The 19,699-nt window shown below is 41.6% G+C and overlaps 1 protein-coding gene across 10 annotated transcripts in view; it reads left to right on the top strand.

Moving 5' to 3' along the window:
* mllt10 (MLLT10 histone lysine methyltransferase DOT1L cofactor) overlaps window positions 1-19,699 on the top strand; it is a 319,789-nt gene that overhangs the window by 14,810 nt on the left and 285,280 nt on the right. For 5 of the 10 annotated variants that reach the window (XM_041185205.1, XM_041185195.1, XM_041185194.1 and 2 more), the window contains one exon: window positions 13,507-13,616. The exons of 4 other annotated variants lie outside the window; for them this stretch is intronic. In XM_041185205.1, coding sequence (XP_041041139.1) covers window positions 13,507-13,616 — 110 coding nt within the window. Of the gene's footprint in view, window positions 1-13,506; window positions 13,617-19,699 lie in introns of those variants that run through there. One more of the 10 variants, XM_041185203.1, reaches the window with a different exon arrangement.

Below are 19,699 nucleotides of genomic sequence, written 5' to 3'. Positions count from 1 at the left end.
TTTTTTCTTGTGAAGTTCCGGAACTGTTTGATTCTTTCAGTTCCCAGTGGCTTTTTGTCAGGTGAATTTCCATTTGTCATGTACTTTTGTGTGTTTGTGCTTGCATTTAATATTTTAAACTGCAGCATGTAGCTCCAGATTTATTAGTTTTGCTGCTCTACACTTAAAGTCCATTATGCTTTTTAAAGTCTTCCCTGTCTTAAATTGTAGGTTTTGAGGTGCCAGCTGGCCTATTGAGCAGACTGTTTTAGAAGTCTAGACAACTTAATTCAAGTGGATTAAAATCACAACTGTTCACATTTAGTTCTTGAATATTCATTTGTTGAGTTGCAGCATCTGAGCTTTTCTGGGACTTGGTCTTTATTGAAATCTTCAATAAAGAACATTGACCTCTATGAAACTTTATTTTAATGCTACCCAGTGCGTCCTACTTTTAAATGTGAGATTACAGTTTATAAGGAATATAATTTCCTTTCATGAATTTAATTTGGTGATGTTGCATTAATATTGTGTATCTGTTCCAAGTATTGCAAATGAAAATTACAATAATATTGTATATTTGTATACATTTTGATAAGCAACTTTATTTCAAAGCTAAACAGTTGAGGTGAGGTGCCTTTAGTTCAGATCGTGGGAGAGTGAAGTCTATACACTGCTTTCTGAATTTACATTGTTAAAATGAGTATCCTTAAAAGGCAATAGATTTGTAAACTCAGTTGCATGTTCTAAGATTCTGCTGTAGGGAAAAGGGAACTAGTTTTACTGTAGGAACATAGGAGTAGGCCATTCATCCCCTTGATCCTGCTCCACCGTTCAACTAGGTCATGGCCGATCATCTACCTAACTTCCATTTTCCCGCGCTATCCTTATATCCCTTCACACCATTAGCATCTAGAAAACTATCGATCTCAGTCTTGAACATACTCGATGACTGAGCTTCCACAGCGCTCTGGGGTAGAGAATTCCAAAGATTCACCACCCTCCGAGTGGAGAAATCCCTCCTCAATTCTATCCTAAATGGCTTGTCTCTTATTCTGAGTCTGTTTCTCCTGGTTCTCGACCCACTCTTCCTGCATCTACCCCGTTTAGCCCTTTTAAGAATTTTGTAGGTTTGTGAGATCACTCCTCATTCCTCAACTCTAGAGAATACAGGCCAGTCTCCTAAATCTCTCCTCATAGGACAGTCCCACCGTGCCAGAAATTAGTCTGGTGAACCTCTTCTGCACTCCATCTATGGCAAGTGTATCTTTCCTTAGGTAAGGGAATCAAAACTGCATACAATCCTCCAGATGCGGACTAACCCAGGTTCTATAGAATTGAAGCAAGACATCTTTAGTTCTGAACTCAAATCCTCTTGCAATAAAGGCCAACACACCATTTGCCTTTCTAATTGCTTGTTGCACCTGCATGTTAGCTTTCAGTAACTTGTGAACAAGGACACCCAGTCCCTTTGGACATCAACACTTTCCAATCTCGCACCATTTAAGAAATACTCTGCATTTCTATTTTTCCTACCAAAGTAGATAACTTCACATTTTTCCACTTTATATTCCATTTGGTCATGTTCTTGCCCACTCACTAAGCCTGTTCAAATTCCCTTGAAGACTCTTTGCATCCTCCTCACAACTCACACTCACACCAAGTTTTGTGTCATCAGCAAACTTGGAAATGATACATTTGGTCATCACATCCAGATCATTGATATAGATTGTGAATAGCTGGGGCCCAAGCACTGCTGCTTGCTGCACCACACCAGTCACAGCCAGTCAACCTAAGAATTTTTATTTTTTAAAATTCATTCACGGGATGTGGGCTTCGCTGGCTGGGCCAGCATTTATTGCCCATCCCTAGTTGCCCTTGAGAAGGTGGTGGTGAGCTGCCTTCTCAAACTGCTGTAGTCCATGTGGTGTAGGTACACCCACAGTGCTGTTAGGGAGTTCCAGGAGAATGACCTGTTTATTCCTACTCTCTGTTTTCTGTCCTCTAATCAATGCTCAATCTGTGCCAGTATATTAATCCCTATTCCATGTGCGCTAATTTTGTTAACTAACCTCCTTTGTGGGACCTAATCAAAGGGACCTTGCTAATGCAACCATTGGTAAAGGGCTAATTTCAGCGTGATGAGAAGGGTAAAATGGAACCAGAGGATGACGAGAAAAACTGAGCTGGAACAATGGGTGATATTTAAGGAAGAGATGCTTCAGGTTCACTCCTTTACATTTCACCCTTTTCGGAGCCAAAATCAGGGCTTGTTGGATGACAAAGGAGATGACAATTATGATGAAAAAAGAAAGGAGCGTGTATGATGCTTGTCAGGTGAGCTTTTCAAGTGAAAACCAGACATAATAGCTTGAGAAGGGAGATGAAGAGGAACATAAGACTGGCAAAGAGAGAATATGAGAATAGAATGGCAGTCAACATAAAAGGGTAAGTGAGGTGGAGTGGAACCTATTAGGGACCAAGAGGGTGATAAATGCTTTGAGGCACAGGACAAGGCTATAATACTTAGTGATTTCTTTGGATTGGCGTTTACTAAGGAAGAGGAATCTGACAAACTATCAGTAGAAGCTGAGATATTGGAGGCAGTGGATAGTGTGAAAATTAAAAGGGTGATGGTATTGGAAAGGCTGGCTATGCTTGGAGTAGGTAAGTTACCTGGTCCGGATGGCTTGCACCCTGGATTGCGAAAGGAAGTGAGGGTTGGGATAGTGAAAGGTCTTGCCTTAATTTTTCAAGCTTCTCCAGATGTGGGGGAGGTGCCAGAGAATTGGAGAGTGGCAAATATGACACCCCTATTCAAGGAAGGATGCAAGGACAGCCCTAGCAACTACAGGCCAGTCAGTCTAACATCAGTGGTGAGTAAGGCTTTGGAATCCTCAATCAGGGAAAAAGTCAACAGGCACTTGGAGAGGTTTGAGTTATTTGAGGAGAGCCAGCACGGACTTGTAAAAGGCAGATCCTGCTTGACCAATCTAATCAATTTTTTTTGATGAAGTAACAAGAGAAGATTGATGAAGGGAATACTGTGGATGTTGTCTATATGTATTTTAAGCAAGTGTTTGACAAGGTATCACACTAAAGGCTGGTTAACAGCATTGAGACTTATGGAATAGGAGGACCAGTGTGCAATTAGATAAAAAATTTGACTTAAAGAAAGCAGCAAGTCATGGCAGATTGTTTTTCAGACAGGAGCCGGTGTGGACTCAATGGGTTGAATGGCCTCCTTCTGTGCTGTAAATGAATCTGACTCTGTGGATGGTACTCTCTTATGTGACTGTGAGCTGAATGACTCTCAGGCCGGGATTTTCCATGCCCACCGGTGTCGGGCGTGTTTGGCGTCATGAGCGGACAATATAGCGAGAAGGCCAAAAATCGACCAATTTGCAATCACCTGCTCCGCCTGCCAATGGTGGGCTGCATTTCCTGCCTTCGGACGTCAGGAACCTCAATGTGATACATCAACATATCATTATAAGGCCAGCCTGCCGGACTCATTCCCCTACTCCCGCTTGGTCGTCTGTCCACGTCGATGGGAAAACATGCCGACGTGTTTCACAATGGCACATATGCGACGTGCACCTGGTGGGTTGCACTTCGCTTGGGACTTCAAGATTTGTTTGCTTACCATGCTTCGGTCAGCCTTCGCAGTCATCAGCGCCAGGCTTCATGGACAGCACCACGTCACTTTTAGGGGGCTCACGGTCAGACCCCTAGCTACCAGATCAGCCGTATGTGAGTCGTTTTCAATGGCCTCAGGCAAGTGAAGAGACTGCAGTTCAAGAGCTGTACTGGGAAGGAGGATATCCCAGAGTCTGCGTGGGAGCACATGTTGATCTGTGCAAGTGGCTTTAAGATGGAGAGGGCTGAGGGAGCAGTCTCCAAAGGAGATGAGGCCAGATGGGCATGTGTGTGAGAATGGGTGGTGATGTCCCTTGAGCTGGCATTGAGTGAGATGCCAGTGAATGTGTGATGGGCTTGAGTGTGAGAGTTTAGAGTGAGGAGATGGTTACCATAGCCTGCCATAGATCATTTATCCTCCATCTGCATTGGATGGCCAAACTCTTCTGTGCAGCCTTGGCACTACCGCCTCCTGCCATGCTGGATTAGTGATGCTGCTGCTTGCCCTGCGACCAGAGTGGGGGTAGAGGACATATGGCGGGTCTCTATGGCATCCAAATGGCACTCCAGTGACGTGTCATTAAACCTGGGGGCTGCAGTCTTTTTGCCAATGGTGGACATCTTCCCTGCAGTACTGGTGGGCTGGAAGCACTGCGATGTGTGCCTGCGGCTCAACTTTAAATATGGTGCCTGGTGTGATGAAGTGGCGAGGTGATGGCGGGCAGGCGAATGAGAGCCTGCCTGCCATGGTAATGGCGTGTTTCCTAGGAATGAATAAATAACATGGCAAGTTTGAGATGATACGGCTTGAAAACCCACCATCACGGCTGGCGGATAAAACATTGTTTTACCCGCCCGCTACCGCACTTAGTGCAAATCTGGGACGGTTCTGTCCTTAGTGCCAAAGCACCTGTAGTTTGTTGAAACTTAGTTCCCTTCTCCACAGGCATTATCAACAATCTTAGAAAGCTTTAATCCAAAAGCCACTATATGAAATACCAAAGTACAATTAAACACAAAATAAGTAAGTAGTTTTTGTTCTGTTACCCTCTTCTTCAGTTTTTAATTTAATTTTTACTTGTAATCTTTCTTAATCATCTCTTTTTAAAGTTTGCCTTATTACTTGTACCTTCCAGTACCAACAACCTATTTCTAATGAAAACCTATCAATCAGATTTATAATTAATGATTTAGCATCAATCGCTGTTTGTGGAAAAGGTTCCAAACTCCTGCTAGTCTAGAAGTTATTCCTAATTTCACACCTGAAAGGTTTGGTTCTAATTTTTAGACTGTGCCTCTTAGCCCTAGACTCCCCAACCAGCAGAAGTAGTTTCTCTGTATCCTATCTGATCCCCTTGATATCCTGAAACCTTTGATCTAAACACCCTCATCTACATTCTAGGCATTACTATCTTAGTTTGTATACTCGCTCCTCATAACTTAATGTCCAAGTATCTTTCTGGTAAATCTGCACTGCACTCCCTCCAAGACCAATATATTTCTCCTGTGGTGCATAGAACTGCTCAGGGGGTATTCAAGGTGTCACTTTAACCTTTGTATAGCTGATGCATGACTTTATTCCCTTTGTATTCTAGTCCTCTAGATATAAAGGCTAGCATTTCATTAGCCCTTTTGATTATATACACTACCTGATCATGATATTTTTGTGGTCTATGATCTGGCGCTCCACGGTTTTTAGCTTTTCGCCATTTAGAAAATACACTTTTCTAAGCAGATTTTTGCCTACATTGCAATCCATTTGCAAGTTTTGCTCGTTCACTTAACCTGGAATCTCTTTGTTACTTTAGGCTTCCATTAACATTGCTTACAATGCTGCGTATCTTGATGATATTAGTGGATTTGGATATGTGGCTTTCTATCCCATCATATAAGTTAATAAATATGGTAAATTGTTGTGGCTCCAGCACAGATCCTTGTGGAACCACTGGTTATATCCTGTCAGTTGGAGTACCTGTCCATTATGTCTCCTGCCGCTCAGCTAATTTCTTAACCAAATTGATAATTTGCCTTCAGTTCCATGAACCTCAATAGCTAACAGTCTTAAGAGAGACTTTTATCAGAGGCCTTCAGGAAGTCCATATAAAGAATATCCATTGGCATTCACCTGTCCACTGTTTTAGTCAGCTGTTCAAAATATTCAGCCAGGTTCGCCAGGCATACTCTACCTATTATAAACCCTCCAAGACCCAGACCTCAAGTCTGCCATTCCCTCGTACTGCTCGGCAACAATCTTCTTGCCCAACATGCTGTCTTAATCCAACATTCTGTACCTAATGCTGCTGATGAACCAACTCCTGCCCATTAGCCCTTGCTTTTCTCTACTCCTCTTTCTCCAGTCCCAAACTGAATTTCCAGCCCTAGAATTACGACAAACCTTCAATTTGCTTTGCATCCTGACTTAAATGGATGGACTTTTTGTTCTTATACCTAGGGCTGTTGGATCACCTGGTCCATTATTCCATCATTTGAATTAATCAGCTAGATTCCCCTACTACAAGTGTTTCTCCTTACCCAGTTTTTCTGTATGAGCTGTTCCCAAGCAGTTCATTACACCCAGGAAGACCTGTCCCTAAACATTTTAGAAATTAAAAATTGACTGCACAGGTAAACAAATATATAACAATAATCAAGGGGCAGAATTTTGTCCTTGGTGGGCGGGCGGGCAGCCGATCCCTGCTGCTGAAGTGGGTCTTGCTGCCATTTTAAGTGGGTGGGCCACCTGACAGGAAGCACTATGCGCTTCCTGTGCTGGGGGGGATTCCCCAACTGTTAAAATGTGATCTTTTACGCATACTAAGTGCTGTCTCAGGGAGATCACTGAAAGTTTTTTAAACATCAAGAATAGACAAATAAAAAATATATTAACATGTCCCCCTCATGTGACAATGTCACACGAGATGGGACATGTTAATAAAAAGGACATAAAGTTTATTAAACATTTTTAAAATGGACATGAAACCTCATCCCACCAGTGTATGTGGCTTCATGTTTTTTCTATTCCCCGCTGGAGCTTCTGGCCAGCTCACCAGCCTTAAGGTTGGAAGGGCAAGACATTTAATGAGCTTATTATCTTGTCAATGGCCTCAATTGGCCATTGACAGGTCGGCGGGTGGACAGCTGATTTCGCTGTCCACCCGCCTTCCTTAATATTTAAATGGACCGGGATGACATCGGGAGTTCCTCCCGACGTCATCCCATGTCATTTTTGCATTGGTGAGCGGGCCCCGCCCCCCCCAACTCACCGACGGAAATATTCTGGCCAAGGTGACTGATTAATGGTACTTACAGCAAAATGGATAGAATTTTATAACTAGTTATCCAAAACACTGGTACCAGTAATACAATACTGTCCAATGAAAACAAAATTCAACTTGTTCAGTCATCAGATATCAGTGGTCCCGACATTGGACTTACATCCTAGTTACAAAATAGTATATCCTCTGATTCACCATAAGCAATTACGTGGAAGGTACTTGAGGATTGATGTGAAGGTACAAGAATGATTCCAGGGATAAAGAACTGTTGCTTTGAGGATAGATTTGAGAGGTTGGCACTGTTTTCCTTGGAGAAAAGAAGGCTGAGAGGAGACTTGATAGAGGCATTCTAGATCCTGAGGGGTATGGACAGGGTAAATAATGAGCAACTGTTCTCATTCAAGAGAATGTCAAGAAATAGAGGACACAAATTCAAAATAATTGGCAAAGTAAAAGTAAAGAGGAAAATTTTTTTCACCCAGTGGGTGGTTGGAGTCTGGAACAAACTTCCTGAGAGGGTGGTGGAGGCATGTTTGATCAAGGTATTCAAAAGGGAACTGGATTGCTATCTGAAAATAATGTGCAAGCTTTTTAAAAATTGCTGGCTAGGCCAGCATTTTTTTTTTTACATTCGTCCATGGGATGTGGGCATCGCTGGCTAGGCCAGCATTTATTGCCCATCCCTAATTTCCCTTGTTCAGAGGGCATTGCTGTGGGTCTGGAGTCACATGTAGGCCAGACCAGGTAAGGACAGCAGATTTTCTTCCCTAAAGGACGTTAGTGAACCACATGGGCTTTTAGAACAATTGGCAATGGTTTTGTGGCCATCATTAGACTTTTAATTCCAGATTTTTACTGAATTTAAATTTCACCATCTGCTGTGGCATTACTCTGGGTCTCTGGAATACTAGTCAGTGGCAATACCACTATGTCACTGCCTCCCCAGCCCATCCCTAAATACCCTTGAGAAGGTGGTGGTGAGCTGTCTTGAACTGCTGCAGTCCCTCTTGTGTAGGTAGACCCACAGTGCTGTTAGGGATGGAGTTCCAGGATTTTGACCCAGTGACAGTGAAGGAATGGTGATGTATTTCTAAGTCAGGATGGTGAGTGGCTTGGAGGGAAACTTCCAGGTGGTGATGTTCCCATGTATCTGCTGCCCTTGACCTTCTAGATGGTAGCGATCGTGGGTTTGGAAGGTGCTGCGGAAGGAGCCTTTGCGAGCTCCTGCAGTGCCTCTTGTAGATCATAGCCACTGCTGTCACTGTTCATTAGGGGTGGAGAGAGTGAATGTTTTGTGGAAGAGGTGCCAATCAAGTGGATGGTGTCCTGGATGCTCTCAAGCTTCTTGAGTGTTGTTGGAGCTGCACTCATTCAGTGGAGAGTATTCCTCACACTCCTGACTTGTGCCTTGCAGATGGTGGTCAGGATTTGGGGAGTCAGGAGGTGAGTTACTTGCTGCAGGATTCCTAGCCTCTGACCTGCTCTTGTAGCCACAGCATTTATATGGTCTAGCCCAGTTCAGTTTCTGGTCAGTGGTAACCCCAGGATGTTGATCGTGGGGGATTCAGTGATGGCAATGGCATTGAATGTCAAGGGTGATAATTAGATTCCCTCTTGTTGGAGATGGTCATTGCCTGGCACTTATGTGGCGTGAATATTACTTACCACATGTCAGCCCAAGCCTGAATATTGCCCAACCCTTGCTACATTTGGACGTGGACTGCTTCAGTATCTGAGGAGTTGCGAATGGTGCTGAACATTGTGCAACCCCACTTCTGACGTTAAGGTTATTGATGAGCAGCTGAAGATGGTTGGGCCTAGGGCATTACCCTGAGGAACTCCTGCAGTGATGTCCTGGAACAGAGATTGATCTCCAACAACCACAACCATCTTCCTTTGTGCTAGGTATGACTCTAACCAGCAGAGAGAGTTCCCCCTGATTCCCATTGACTCAAGCTTTGATAGGGCTCTTTGATGCCAACTTGGTCAAATGCTGCCTTGATGTAAAGGGCAGTCACTCTCACTTCACCTCTGGAGTTCGGCTCTTTTGTTTATGTTTGAACCAAGGCTGTAATGAGGTCAGAAGCTGAGGCCATGGGGATGGGCAGAGGAGTTGGACAAGAAGAACGCTTTTTCAGAGAGACAATGCAGACTCGATGGGCCATATGGCCTCCTTCTGCATTGTGAAGATTTTGTGTCTCTCTGATCAGCTGAAAGTTTTCAAGGTGCTCAATCATATCTTTAATTATAAACTCGAACAACTGGTTTATACTGATTTCTTTACCTGCTCTAAGTCCTGATGTATAGTAATTCACCATCTATGCCATTTCCTTATTTTCATTGATAGTGTCACCATTATCAGTTTTCTAGGGGGCACCCTCTTTTTTTTATTAAAATTATATTTGGAAAATTTGTAATTTGTATTGATTTGCTATATCTTAAAAGCGGCTTTCCATGCTTTTGATATCTGTTTTGTCACCCTTTGCTCTTTATACTTTTCACCATTGTGAAGATCTGTTTTTTTTTTGCATTTTTGGATGTTTTTTCTTTTTGTTTTATGTCTCTTGCCTCTATAGTTGTCCCATGACTGCCTGTCTTTTTTGGCAAGTCGAGTTCTGAAGTAATAATTTTTAATCTGTCCTGCCTGTTACGTCCTCAGAAAGCTCTAAAGTTGTCAGTTTCCCATTGATAAAACCATGTTGATTTTGCCGTGTCATATTATAATTTTCTAAGTGTCCTGCACCTTAATAATGGATTCCAGCATTTTCCTGATGACTGATTCAGGATAACTGGCCTATTTACTTCCTCCATACTCCCTTTTTTCTTGAATAGCAGTGTAACTTTTGCCACCTTTGAATCCACTGGAATCATTCCAGAATCTTGGGAATTTTGGAAGATCACAACCACTGCGTCCATTATCCCTGCTGCCACTCTTTTGGAACTCTGGAATGTAGGTGGCAGGTCCTGGGGATTAAATCGGCTTTTTAGTCCCATTAATTTCTTTAGTGCCATTTTTAAAAAAACTAATAACTTAAAGCTCTTCATTCTCATTTGACCTTTGGTTCCCCACTATTTCTGGTATTTTTTGAGTTTTCTACAGTGAAGACTGACACACAATCTTTGTTTAAAGTCTCTGCCATTTCCTCATTCCTGATAATTTCTTTGTCTTGGTCTCCAAGAGACCCACATTTACTTTTGCTACTCTCTTCCCTTTTACATTCTGCTAGAAGCTCTTGTGATGTGTTTTCAAATTTTTTGCTAGTTTATTCTATTTCCTTCCTCTTTATAATTTTTTGGCTGATCTTTTATGTCCCAATCCTCAGATTTATGGTTTGGCACCATTTGATTATTTAAATCGAATACTATTCTTAAATTTCTTCAGTCAGCTACTGAATCATTTTTCCTGTGTAGCTTTTATTTCTTGATGGAATGTATCTTCATTGAGAATTCTGAAATATTTGTTTAATGTTTGTCATTGCTTATTCACCAAAATAGATTCCCAATCTACCTTAGCCAACTCATCCCTCTTAAATATGTAATTAGCTTTATTTTAAGTTTATTACTCTAGTGTCGGATTGAAGTATGTCATTCTTAGAATTTTATATTGTGTTTACATTCCATCTCGTGATCACTCTTTCTACAGAATCCCTTGTATGAGATTACTAATTTGCCCTGTAATAATGCCATACAAGCTCTAAAATAGTCTTTTCCTTGGTTGGTCCAAGATGTGTTGTTCTCGGAAAGTGTCTAAAAAATTTCATGCAATTGTTCTCTGAACTACTTTTGCCAACTTGAATATATGAAGATTAAAGTCTCCCATGCTTCTTGCATAATCTTTGTTGCAAACACCTCTTATTTCTTGCTTAATATGCTGTATAGCTCCTGGAAGAAGAACTATAAAATGTTACCACTCATGTTTCCTTCCCCTTCCACTCGTAGTGACTCTACTTCTGCTCTTTGGAGCTAAGATCCTCCCTCACTATTGTCCCACATGTTCCACAAATGGTCCAGCCATTGTTGTTTAGGCAAGATCATAAATGACAGTCTCCAGCGACTAAATGAGTCAATTCTTAACCCTCATGAGCGTAATATACTTTTTAAAATATCATATTACAAGGTACTGTATTAATACTTGGGAATAAAGACTTTATGCTTGTGATGAATTGGTGATAGCATAAATGTTGAAAAATGCCAGAAATAAAATTGCTTTTCTTTTAAAAAAGCTATCAGTTAACATTGACCTTGAGGTTCGGTTGGTCATACTGATAAATTGCTCAAGCTTTGCTTTATTCTGTCATTGTTAATTATCACCAGTGCATGTGGGTAATCCATAGATTTTGGCTTTGTAATAATAATTGCCTTGAAATTGATGGTTTACTTGAAAATAGGCACGGATAATTTTGTCTGTTTCTATTTTCCTTTGTTGGACCTGCCCCCTTAAAACAAGAACATAGTTGAATTCTTTTTGTGCAAAATATAAATCGTTTTTTTATCGTACTTCTTTACTCCTGTAAGGCTGTGATTCTACAGGAGCTGAGTAACCCTCTTTTTTTCACTCCCTGTTTTTCATGTGCAAGCTTGGATTTTGCTAATGGACTGCAGGAACACTGTAGTGAACATAATCATCTCCCATCTCACTGGCATTAGGGAATGGGGTTGTTGGCTCATTTCCACCCACCCCACCCCACCCCCACGACCTTTTCGGCAAACTCCATTAGCCAGAAACTTGAGGCAATCCTGCTGTTCTAGCAGAGATATGCTATCTCAGCATTGTCCAGGGACTATGTATATGATCTTCCTGGTCTGTAAAGCACAGTGCCATAGGTAAGCAATGTATTTAGCTACAGATTCATTAGTAGGGCGCTGAGATGAAGAATTTTTCTCACCCTGTTCCACCATGCTGCGTTATAATTCCATTGGCATTAATTGCAAGTAACCCAAGTAGTTCGTCATTTTGTACAGTGGCTATTGGGGAATCGCTAACAGTGATTTTGTCTTCTGTGACATCCACATACATAGATTTGTAGAATGATTCATTTGATGATAATCCTGACTGACACGTTTTCCCATCCCATCCCAGGGGATGGAGGTCAATTTAATGCGCCACCTAGTTGACATCAGAGAAAATGACAAATCTGGAATGATCTCTTGGATCTTCCTGGTTCAAATGGCTTGGTTCCACATTAGGCAATATATTTAACTACTGAGTTAATTTGGGGAAGCCGAGGAGGTTTTTTTAAAATTGAATTTTGACCTTAGTTTGAGAGTTGACAGCTCAGTGGTGCCAGTTGACAAGAAATTTGTACTTCTGTTTTGGTGGGTTGTTTGTGACAGTTATGCAATGCCGTTTTGGCAGCTGAGCTCCAACTGAGATACACAGTAATTGTGAGCATTTAATCCCAGGCTGTAAACATCTTGCTTTCTAACATTAATTTGTATGACGTGTAAAGGGTTACATTTTGCTGTATATTTTATGTAAAGTAATGAATGAATAAAAAAAAACTAAGTAATGTGGAGTTTTGTAAAGGCTGAGGTATATATCTATCTATAAGTGCACATAAAATCTGGCTGCTATGAATGACGCTGTAACTGTAAACCAAGTGATGAGAATTTTTGAAATTGGGTTGCTCATCAGATGCAGTTTAGCTTGTTTCAATACATTGGATCTCTGCACTATCTTGACCTTTAGAGGTGTATTTACACTGCATTACTAAGCTTTCAATCATTTTACCCGAACCAAAAATAGTCTTAAGCATTTTTACCATTTTGCCTCAGTTCAGTAATATATTTAGCATTTTTGTTTTTCTTGTTGGAGAAGAAATAATTGAGATTTAAATTGCATTACTAACTATTTGATTGTGTGTGTGTGTGTATATGTTTGTGTGTGTATTTTAGGATGTTGTACTGGCATATTTATAGTACAAGAACATGAAAGTTAACTGAAAATAAAGCCCATTATTTTGAAAGCAAAATATAGGCTATGGGAAGATGTATATATTATATGTTGCAGACAGAGCTACTGGAGAAAGGTTGTAATATTTGAATTTTCAGATAAAATTATTAGTTACAGTTCTTTAAGGATTTGAAGAGTTGTGATCAAAGTGATCACTATATAGTGGGTCACTCTAGGCTAGATTTGTTTATGCCTGGCAGTTAACATTGTAGGAGGGGGATGGTGTTAGAAATTTGAACCATCTGGATGATTGTCAGGAATGCTGAGCTACAAGGTTCTTTCTTGGTCTTTCACCAGTGTTTCCCACGTGTGTCTGGCAGAGAGCCACATAACAGCACAGTGTGTTTAATGTGTCATACTTTTAAACTATTGGTTTGGAAACCCCACAAGCCAAGGAACTGACACATGCCAAGCTTTTCAGTCAACACATTCGGCACATTATTAGGATTTTCAAGCTCAGTGCCGAGATAACTTTGGTCAATTTGATATGAATGTAACACTGTGTTTTCTTTAATTACTCACAGACTGATTCAAGGAATATTTTTTCTTGTAAACTGAATTTAATTGGAAAGGTTTTGTTTTTGTACTTAACAGACAAAATCTAAACTGTGTGTGACTTTCTGTAGTTTATAATTTTTTTTTGTTTTAATTTATGTACAGGTTGGGCCCATGTGGTTTGTGCACTTTATATTCCAGAGGTGCAGTTTGCAAATGTCACTACAATGGAACCCATTGTGCTACAGTATGTTCCCCATGAACGCTTCAACAAGGTAATTAAATTATTAAACCCAAAACAAAATTATGCTAATTTTCAGGTAGTTTGTAGTGTAAGCATTCAAATATACACTTCCAACTCAATTGTTTCAGGCTTGAGCCTTTGAAATACCTATGATTAATCTTCTTGCTACTAGTTGGATTAGATTTTGGCTAGCTTGCTAGCTCAGCAATTTGAAGAAGTAATGTTATACTTCCGTTGTGTAATCTGTAGGAACATCTAATTTTCATATAATTTAATGCTGTACCAGGATATGGCATTACTTGTTCTAACTCATTACAAGTGGGCTTCCTGTTGATTGTAACAGAAATGTTAGTTCCAGTGGCCCAGTAGGTATCTTCACCATTTGAAATTTCGATTTGAAATCGGGCCTTTTAAGTTGCTAAGTGGCTTTCTGCACGGGTAGAGGAAATCTTGAGGCACTTATTCTAGCCATTCTCAAATATCTCTTTCCATGTTGTGCAGTGTAAGAAACAGAAGTTAGCAGACTCAAATTACCAGCCAGACTACATTTTGCTCATGTATTTTACCTGGAGAAAACCCAGATGTGAGCTAATTTTACAATATGAGTGTTTGTGAGCAAGTGTTCTTTACATTTCTATTTTCACAAAAGAAGGGAGAATGTTTTTAATCTGGATTGGTTTGCTCTTGAAAGTGGTTAGAAGTTTTTGTCTGTCACTAAGAACTGATGGCTGTTTTTAATTGGTCACTTCCAACAAATGTCCAGCATTAAAATTGAAATCAATTAGTTATGAAGAGCAAAAATTACTGAAGTACATTACAGAACAGTATATGTTACAGCTCAAATTAAGTTGTAGAGATATTCAAATGTATTTCAAATTAGCCCGAGAAACCTCAAGCAAAAATAAAAATAGCTGGAAAAACTCAGCAGGTCTGACAGCATCTGCGGAGAGAAATACAGTTAACGTTTCGAGTCTATATGACTCTTCATCAGAACTGAGGAAATATAGATTTGAGGCGAAATATAAGCTGGTTGAGGTGGTGGGACAGGTTGAGTTGGATAGAGGGCCAGTGATAGGTGGAGGCAAAGAAGAGATTGCCAAAGATGTCATAGACAAAGGGACGTTGACGGTGGTGATAATAGCTAAGGAATGTGCTAATGGGAACATTAAGGATAGAAAGCAGGATGAGTGGGGGTGGGGGAAAGGGATCGAAATAGGATAAAAGCTGGAGATTAAACTTGTTTTCTCACTGAACAATTTATTCTTAAACTCGTCTCACTTCCTCCAAATAAAAGGTGTGGTCATGGGTACCCGCATGGGCCCCAGTTATGCCTGTCTCTTTATGGGGTATGTGGAACATTTGTTGTTCCAGTCCTACTCAGACCCCCTCCCACAACTCTTTCTCTGGTACATCAATGACTGCTTTGGTGCTGCTTCATGCTCTCGTCTGGACGTGGAAAAATTTATTAATTTTGTTTCCAATTTCCACCCCTCCATCATTTTCACATGGTCCATCACTGACACTTCCCTTCCCTTCCTTGACCTCTCTGTCTCAATTTCCGGTGATAGACTGTCCACCAATATTCATTACAAGCCTATCGACTCCCACAGCTACCTCGACTAAAGCTCCTCACATCCCGCTTCTTGTAAGGACTCCATCCCATTCTCTCAGTTCCTTCGCCTCTGTTGCATCGGTTCTGATGATGCCACTTTCCAAAACAGTTCCTCTGACATGTCTTCCTTCTTCCTTAACCGAGGTTCTCCACCCACGGTGGTTGACAGATGCCCATCTCCCGCGCATTCGCCCTCACACCTCCCTCCCCTTCCCAGAACCATGATAGGGTCCCCCTTGTCCTCACTTATCACCCCACCAGCCTCCACATTCAAAGGATCATCCTCTGTCATTTCTGCCAACTCCAGCATGATGCCACCACCAAACACATCTTCTCTTCACCCCCTGGCGGCATTCCGCAGGGATCTTTCCCTCCGGGACACCCTGGTCCACTCCTCCATCACCCCCTACACCTCAACCCCCTCCCATGGCACCTTCCCATGCAACCGCAGAAGTTGCAGCACCTGCCCCTTTACTAACCCCCCTCCTCAATGTCCAAGGGTCCAAACATTCCTTTCAAGTGAAGCAGCACTTCACTTGTACTTCCCTCAATTTAGCCTACTGCATTCGGTGCTCCCAATGCGGCGGTCTCTACATTGGCGAGACCAAACGCAGACTGGGTGACCGTTTTGCGGAACACCTTTGGTCTGTCTGCAAGCATGACCCAGACCTCCCTGTCACTTGCCATTTCAATAAACCACCCTGCTCTCGTGCCCACATGTCCATCCTTGCTGCAATGTTCCAGTGAAGCTCAACGCAAACTGGAGGAACAGCACCTCATCTTCCAACTAGGCAGTTTACAGCCTGCCGGACTTAATATTGGGTTCAACAACTTTAGATCATGAACTCTGTCCTCCATCCTCATCCTCTTTCCGATCCCCCTTTTTCCAATAATTTAACTTTCTAAATATGTTTTTCTTTTCCCACCCATTTCCATTATTTGTAAATGTATTTCCATCCATTGTTTCATCTCCACCTTTTAGCCTATTTCGATCCCTTCCCCCCACCCCACCCCCACTAGGGCTATCTGTCACTTGCTTATCCTGCTTTCTACTCTTAATTCAGCATTAGCACATGCCTTAGCTAATACCACCACCGTCAGCCCCCTTTGTCCTTTGTCTATGACATCTTTGGCAACCCCTTCATTGCCTCCACCATGACTGGCCGTCTATCCAGCTCTACTTGTCCCACCCCCCCTCAACCAGCTTATATTTCACCTCAAATCTATATTTCCTCAGTTCTGATGAAGAGTCATACAGACTCAAACCGTTAACTGTATTTCTCTCCGTAGATGCTGTCAGACCTGCTGAGTTTTTCCGGCTATTTTTATTTTTGTTTCAGATTTCCAGCAACCCGCAGTATTTTGCTTTTATCTTAGTGAGAATCCTCAAATTTTATTTTCAAATTTTTCCTTTTTTCTGAAAACAGTGACTGTTGCAAGGGTATATTCCACAGTTTGCTGAAGCTCTCTGTCTCACCCAATGTTCCCTCCACAATTTTTCTTTGTGCACAGCCTGTTGCACTGCATTGTGTTCTGGGTTGCTGCATGGGCATGCACTTGCACAGCTTAGAGACTACATTGGTCTCGCCCAAGTGGCTGCACTTTTTTTAAAAAATATTAATTTTTCTTGCGTATTCTTGAACAACTATTTTAAAAAAATCTGATTTATTTTATTTAAAAGTCTTTCTCTCTCGTGGTATGCCAGGCTGTATGCTACTAGTACACTGCTATTCAACTTCTTGCAACACACATTCTATAGTAAATGCAATATGTACCTTCTACGGCTATCGGAAAAGGTAAATTGGCCACAGATCAAGACCTGTGAATCATGACTTAAAAACTACATGTTTGATTATTCTTCTGTTCTGGCTGAAGTACAATAGGGTGGAATTTACAAATGTGGGATTTCAAATTCCACTTTGCAAGATACACCTTAACATGTGCCACAACTAACCCAATTTTGCTTTGCTTTTGGGAGGTAGAGGAAAGAAGGTGATTCCCTGGGACGTAATTGAGGCTTAGAATAGGCCAAATATGCCTGAGCAGGAGGAAGGGAGAGGAAAGTCAACTCTATTATTGTCTTGAGTTGAAACAGAACTCTGTAATCAAATCAATTCTCTATGGTAAATTTGCTTATGTAATACCTGATTCAGACAAGCCTTCTCTAGTCCAAAGCACTGTTGATTGACCAACATGTCTGGCATATTCATGTAACTTAGAGGAGTATATGTGTCATTGTGGCCTGGTATTATTCCTATTTGCCTCCAGATAATTCTGCAAACGTGCACCAATGGATAGTGTAGTTGTAACTAAACATCAGTAGGAAGCTTATTGGTGGTCAGTACTGTGAGTTGTGTTTAAATTTCAGAGCACTTGGGTGTTCCTAGCCCTTCGCTCTGTCAACTTGAGCCGAGGTTTTCTGTATTTGCATGAGATACATGTTGTCCTACAGGGAGACTGCAAATACGCCATATTGAGAAAAACAAAACCCTTGAGTGGGTGAAAATTTCTCGGCTTGATTTGGAAAGACATTTCTAAATGCCAGACATCCAGATGACAAAGAAAAATTCCAAATGTAACCTCAATTTGCAGATATTGGAAATTTGAAATAACAATAGAAAAGAATAAGAAAGAATAATTGGGGGATAGCCAACTTCAATGGGTTAAGAATGGATCTAGCCTAGGATTAGCAGGCAAAACTGTAACTCAACAATGCCCTGCCTTTAAAGAAGAGAGAGTTTGAGCACAGTCGCAAGCGAAAGGTAGGACAAATGAATTCAGAGCTCCCTGGATGATGAAAGAGATAGAGATTAAGATGAAGTAGAAAAAGTATACTTGTGACAGGTGTCAGGTGGATAATACAATTGAGAACCAGTCCAAATATAGAACATTGAGAGAGGAATTGAAAAAGCAAATAAGAGAAGCAAAGGGAAGATATGAGAAGAGACTGGCAGCTAATGTAAAAAGGAATCCAAAAGTCTTCTCTTGATATTTAAATGTTAAAAAGGTGGTCAGAGGAGGGATAGGGCTGATTAGGGACCAGAAAGGGGATTTATGCATGAAGGAAGAAGGCATACTGAGGTATTGAATAAATACTTTGCATGTGCCTTTACCAAGGAAGACGATGCTGTGCAGTTCATGGTGAAAGGGGGTAGTTCAGACTATAGAACCATAGAACACTACAGCACAGAAAACGGGCCATTCAGCCCTTCTAGTCTGTGCTGAAATATTATTCCGCTAGTCCCATTGACCTGCACCTAGTCCATAACCCGCCAGACCTCTCCCATCCATTTATCTATCAGAGTTTAAAAGAAGAGTTTAAAATTGACAAGGAGATGGTATTGGATAGCCTGACTGTGCTTAAAGTAGAGGAGGCACCAGGACTGAGCTGCAGCCAAGGGTACTGGGGGGAAGTGAGATTAAAAATTGTCGAGGCACTGGCCATCATTTTCTAATCTTCCTTAGACTTCTGGATGGTGCCAGTGGAGAACTGAAAATGTTACCCCTTTGTTCAAAAACAGGTTTAAAAATAAAGCCAGCACCAACCTCATTGGTGGGGAAGCTTGTAGAGTTGATAATTTGGGGCAAAATAAATGGTTACTTGGACAAATATATATTAATTAAGGAAAGTTGACTTGGATTTGTTAAAGAAGATGGTTGTTGGAGGTCAATCATCTCAGTTTTGGGACATCGCTGTAGGAGTTATGTAGTATCCTAGTCTCAATCATCTTGGCTGCTGCTTCAGTAATGACCTTCCCTCCATCATAAGGTCAGAGTTGACCTTTGACGCCGATGATTGTGCAATATTCAGCACCATTCATGACTACTCACATACTGAAGGAGTTGTGTTCATTTGCAGCAGGACCTGGACAATATCCAGGCTTGGGCTGACGAGTGGCAAGTAACACAAGTGCCAGGAAATGACCATCTTGAGCAAGAGAGAATGTAACCATTGCTCTTTGATACTTAATGGCATTACCATCGCTGAATCCCCCACTATCAACATTCTGGTGTTGCCATTGACCAGGAACTGAACTGGACCAGCCAAATAAATACTATGGCTACAAGAACAGGTCAAAGGCTTGTGTCAAAAATTGTGCGGAGAGTTACTCACCCTCTGTCCCTCCAAAGTCTCTCCACCATGTACAAGGCACAAGTCAGGAGTGTGATGGAATACTCTCCATGCTTTCCTCGATGAGTGCAGCTCTGACATCACTTGAGCTCAATACCGTCCAGGACAAAGCAGCCCGCTTGATTGGCAGCCCATCCACTCCTTCCACCATAGTGGCAGCAGTGTGTACCATCTACAAGATGCACTGCAGCAACTCACCAAGGATCCTTCAGTAACACCTTCCAAAGGATAAGTGCAGCAGAAACATGGGAACACACCATCCTGGCTTATCGCCGTTCCTTCACTGTCGCTGGTTCAAAATCTAACAGGACTGTGGCTGTTTTTTTAAAATATTTGTTCATGGGATGTGGGCGTTGCTGGCTAAGCCAGC

This window comes from Carcharodon carcharias, chromosome 3 (genome assembly GCF_017639515.1).
Source record: "Carcharodon carcharias isolate sCarCar2 chromosome 3, sCarCar2.pri, whole genome shotgun sequence".
In the NCBI taxonomy this organism is placed as follows: domain Eukaryota; kingdom Metazoa; phylum Chordata; class Chondrichthyes; order Lamniformes; family Lamnidae; genus Carcharodon; species Carcharodon carcharias.
The sequence above is the reverse complement of the archived record's forward strand: the minus strand, read 5'-3'. Positions and strand labels throughout refer to the sequence as shown.